Source organism: Fukomys damarensis, unplaced genomic scaffold, assembly GCF_012274545.1.
Source record: "Fukomys damarensis isolate Sample0158 unplaced genomic scaffold, DMR_v1.0_HiC HiC_scaffold_20, whole genome shotgun sequence".
NCBI lineage: Eukaryota > Metazoa > Chordata > Mammalia > Rodentia > Bathyergidae > Fukomys > Fukomys damarensis.
This window is the reverse complement of record NW_022900932.1, coordinates 2,113,217-2,117,794: the sequence shown is the minus strand read 5'-3', so window position 1 is coordinate 2,117,794 and position 4,578 is coordinate 2,113,217. Positions and strand designations below refer to the sequence as shown.

Sequence of the window (4,578 nt, the reverse complement as noted above, 5' to 3'; positions counted from 1 at the left end):
GGGACTCCCCGCCCCGGGCCAATCCGAACGCGCGGGAGGCGTGGCAAGGGCCAAGCCGCAGCCAAAGGAAGACCCACCAGCCCAAGGCCATCTGCGGCCACCAGCACGGGCGACCTCCCACCGCGGGGGCGTGGCCAGACACCAGCGCTCCGGGCCTGGGCAGTGGGGGAGACTAGGGGCCCCATTCCCCCCCACAGAGACAAAGAGGGCTTGTGGGGCGGAAGAGCCAAGGCCTTTATTTCCGGTCAACACCCCTCCCCCTCGATTTAAACAGTGATATAAAAACGCATAGAAACAAATCAGGCCATAAGATTACCACCTAACCCTCTCCCGCCCCTACTCCAAATCACCCCCAAATCAGCACACACGATTGATGTTTACTCTGGACTCCTCTTGTTAGCCCCTCTGTCCAGTGCTCTGGTCTTCCCAGAAGCCTTGACCAGCGGTGGGAGAGAGAGATGGACCTTAGAGAACACAGTGTGTGGCAGCTTGGTCCTCTGAAAACAAGTGAGACTAGGGCCACCAGGTTGTCGTGACCTCTTTCCCTTTCAGCCTTCTTCAAGGCCTCCTTTATCCCCCCAGCTAACAATATGGTCAGGCAGTGCCAACTCTGGTCCCTCTGGCCTCTCTCCCCACTCCACAGCTCCTCTGATGCCCGAGTCAAGTCACCACTCTGCTAGGATTCAACAGTTTACTTTGGCAGATGTTCTTGCCCAGGGCCTCCAGACCCCTGCACCTTGGAGTTAGGGGAGAGGCCGGGCCACTATCTCACCCCTCACTCAAGGTGAGCAATCAGCACCATCATGACGACTCCTCCCAGCAGCCCCAGCACCTCCAGAAGTGACTGCAAAGGGGACGCCTCCCTCAACAGCTCCGGCAACACCGACACCGTTGCTACGTAGATAAAACCGCCCGCAGTGAACGGCAGAACCCAGCCGGGGCCAGCACCACCTGCACCTGTGCTGCCCACTGCCCCGCCTTCAGTGAGAAGGGCACAGGCCGTGCCCGCCAGTGCCCCTACTGCGGTCAGGAGCTGTAGACGCATTGCCTGGTGGGGGGGGGAAGAGAGAGGCACTCAGCAACAGCTAAGGATTAGTGGTGGCTTTTGGGACAGCTGCACAGTTGTAGGGTGTATGTGTTTGGACACTAAAAAGCTAGGTAAGTACGGGAGGAGATTTCTACAACACATTTCCTGAAAAACCTTAAGAAATCAAAGAGGTTCTTTCCACAGAACCTTTGGATTGAATAGGATGTGTGTGTTTGTATGTAACACTTTAGTTGCAAACCATGCAGGTAGTTTACAGAGCAAATTTCTAGAAATACTGAGCTAGGCTGGGCATGGTGGCTTGTATTCCTAGCACTGAGAGACTAAGGCAGGAAGATATGAAGTTCAAGACCAATCTTAGCAAGATCCTCTCTCAAAATAAAAAAGTGAAAAGGGGTGGGAATATAGTTCAGTATAAAGACCTTGGGTTCAATCTCTAGTCATGGAAAAAACAAACAAAAAACTGAGCTACAGGACAAAAACACTTCTTCCCCTTCACTTCTAAAGATTTGTTGTCAGTAACAGCACAGCTTGTTTAGAACTGAGAGGCAGTCTTGGGCTTGGGGTAAGTGAGCAGGAATACGTTTTTTCTTTTTTTTTCCTTGCATACCAGGAATTGAATTTAGGACCTTGCCCTTGCTAGACAGGTGTGGCACCACAGAGCTACATCCCGACCCTCGGGAGACATTTCACCAACCTGCTTTTTGCTGCAGCCAGACTGGACCAAGATGGCAAAGTCTCCAACCTCATGGGGTACTTCATGTAGCAGGACAGTCATTGTGGTCAAGATGCCCAGCCCTCGGCCCGCACGGAAGGATGCACCAATGGCCAGACCGTCGGTGAAGTTGTGTGCAAAGTCGGCAGCCAGGTTCAGGTACCCAGACACACGCAGGTCTTGTACAGGAGAGGAGGAAAAAATGAGTAGTGGCTTTGGTCACCACCAGTCCCAGTCCTGGTCAGCCACTGTCACTCTTCCCCTCAGAGACCGCTTCCCGTGCAACCCTCAGTGTCTCCCTGACACCTCCACTGCATTCCCCGTGCCTCACTCACATGATGACCTGGCTCAAGTTTATCACCATCTCTGGCCCTTACCTGAACCTGTTTTCTCTCCTTCAGGGTTCTGAGGTCTCACTGGGCCATCTTTGGTCCTGGTGCTACCTCTTCTCCTCTTCCGCAACCCTCCCGCTTCCTTTTCTTCCTCCTCGGAGCTGGGCTTCTCCCTTGAAGGATGCTCTGAGGGAAGAAAGGAGGTGGTCAGAATGGAGAATAGAAATTTCCTGACATGTCCTCAAAGGGAAGGCTGCTTCACTTGACAGGTGACATAACATGAGGTGATTCTGCAGGGGGCAAGGCAGCTCTCAGGGCAGTTTCTCCTGGGCTCACCCTGTTTTTCATGTCCGTGACTTCTGTGTGTATGACCATGTCCATGCCCATGACTGTGTCCATGTCCTCCTTTCACATGTCTCACAAATTTCTCCACCACCAGGAAGGCGACAATTCCACTGAGAACCCACAGTCCCACAGAGAGAATGGGGCCCTGGCCTGGGAATAGAGGCATTGACACATTAAAGGACATGTAGATCCCAGACTCCTCCTCCTCAAATGCAGGAGATGAAGCACAGGGAAAGACAGAAGTTCCTCAGCACCCTGACCCTGGTAGCCGTGTTTCTTTCTCACCACTGTGTGAGTGTCCATGTCCAGGCTGCTCCAGGGTGTGGTGAGAATGAGGTTCTGCAAGAAGGAGAGAAAAAAGCCAGATGAAGGTGAGGGACTACTACTAGAACAGGCAGTTCCATTCTTCCACTGCCCAATACCTTTACCAATATGGTGGCACCCATGGAGTTGTGAAACCACACAGTGCTGACTACCTCACCCAATGGCTGACCTTCCAGGGGTCACGGAGGAGAAAGGAACCTTTTACTCTCAGAGAATAAAACAATCTAAAGTTTGAACCACAGTCCACAGGTTACTTACCCAAGGCATGAGGGATAAGGTGCAGGAAGGCATCTCCTAGGAGCCCCCCAGAAGCAAAACTAAGCAAGATCTGCAGCAGAGAACGATGTCGGGGTGAGTTTGACTCTACTGGGATAAGGAAGAGGACGAAAAATGGAGCTGCAGAGATCAGAACTGTGGCCCCCAGTGCCTGGTGAAGGAAAGTAAGGAGTGAATGCTGTGGAGTTTCTCAACAGTCCAGAACCAGTTCCTCTCTCCCCCATCCCCTGGGGACTCACATAGGCCCAGAGAGTGACAGTGTCCAGGTCATGCTTGATGCCTAGGGACCCAGGCTCCCCGAAGCCTCCACGGCTGTGTTCATGGCTATGTTCATGTCCATGTCCTCCGCGGTGGAGGCTGTCATGGGAGTGGCCATGGCCATGGTGCAGGTCCTCACGTGAATGTTCATGGTCGTGACCGTGGGTGTGCCCATGCCACATGCTCTCATGAGTGTGGCCATGGCCATGGGCATGGCTGTGTCCATGGTGGAAATCCTCATGGGAGTGCCTGTGGCTGTGGCCATGGAAGTCTTCTTGCACATCCTTATACGAGTCACCATGAGCCCCATGTCCGGCCACCAGCAGCCCCAAGGCTTCCCAGGTCAGCAGTCCCACTGCCACCCAGTGTGGGGCCCGCAGGCCGGGGGCCATCACGCTGACCAGAGGGACAGAGACAATGATTCCACTTGATTCTCAATTCTACCTACGGGGTTTCCACTTTAATCCGGTTGTACCCTCCATCTACTTTTATGGGCAGCTCCCCCCATAACATCCCGTCCCCACCCACATGGTTCCCAAGACCCGTTCTCTTAATCCCGAACTCCTTCCTGAATGCAGCCCCCCACCCCCCCACCGCTCTAGCCTTTAATCCGCCACTTTGTGGACTCTCTGGGCCCTCATCTCTATGACCCATTAGGTAGTGAAAAGGCCTGGAAAACACAGTAGGGAAATGCAGAGAATTCTCACCGGCTCCGGGGTCCTCTCCTTTCCCGGTGTGCACGGACGTGGCAGTCACGCCCCTAGATCCCGCGAGAACAGGAAGTTGCGATCTCCCTCCACCCCAATACTGTACCTTTACCAATATGGCGGCACCCTGGTAGCCGTGAAGCCAGACGGTGGTAGCGCGCGTGCGCGAGGGTGAGGTTATTTGAGGGGAGGGAGGGCGCGCCCCGCTAGCAGGCCGGGGGAGACGGCCTTCTAGGTTTCCAACTAGGAGAGGGGGCGGGAACTAGAGGCGAGACTTCCCGTTTGTGCAAAGATGGCTGCCGCGTCGGCGCTGTCATTTCGGTACCTAGGCCAGCGAAGCGCTTAATTCGACCCGATCCAGGCCAGAGTCTTTTCCTCTAGGCCTGCTTCGTGCTCAGCTAGTCCCCTGGTCGGTCCCTGGGAATCCCTGGCACCCCTCCGGCCCCCCTCCACTCAGCCAGGAGTCATGTCCTGGGCCGCCCGCCCGCCCTTCCTCCCCCAGCGGCATGCCGCAGGGCAGTGTGGGCCGGTGGGGGTGCGAAAAGAAATGCATTGTGGGGTCGCGTCCCGGTGGCG

The 4,578-nt window shown here is 55.0% G+C and overlaps 2 protein-coding genes across 3 annotated transcripts in view; both read right to left on the bottom strand.

The window, feature by feature from the left end:
* Nucleotides 1-185, bottom strand: part of Hsd17b8 (hydroxysteroid 17-beta dehydrogenase 8) — a 2,242-nt gene extending 2,057 nt beyond the window's left edge. Inside the window, exon 1 of the mRNA XM_010605381.2 lies at nt 78-185. Within this exon, the coding sequence (XP_010603683.1) occupies nt 78-185 (108 nt within the window). The remainder of the gene's footprint in view (nt 1-77) is intronic.
* Nucleotides 186-201: 16 nt separating this feature from the next.
* Slc39a7 (solute carrier family 39 member 7) lies at nt 202-4,533 on the bottom strand. 2 transcript variants are annotated; one of them, XM_010605264.3, is made up of 9 exons: nt 4,003-4,533; nt 3,277-3,691; nt 3,020-3,188; nt 2,723-2,776; nt 2,429-2,587; nt 2,138-2,278; nt 1,743-1,939; nt 773-1,048; nt 202-497 (listed from the first exon to the last, which is right to left on the bottom strand). In XM_010605264.3, exons 2-8 carry the CDS (start codon nt 3,685-3,687, stop codon nt 776-778), a joined length of 1,404 nt encoding a protein of 467 aa, XP_010603566.1. In that variant the 5' UTR covers nt 3,688-3,691; nt 4,003-4,533; the 3' UTR covers nt 202-497; nt 773-775. The 2 variants fall into 2 exon arrangements, with proteins under 2 accessions (XP_010603566.1, XP_010603565.1); XM_010605263.3 differs by having other exon boundaries at nt 202-1,048.
* Between the last annotated feature and the right edge of the window lie 45 nt (nt 4,534-4,578).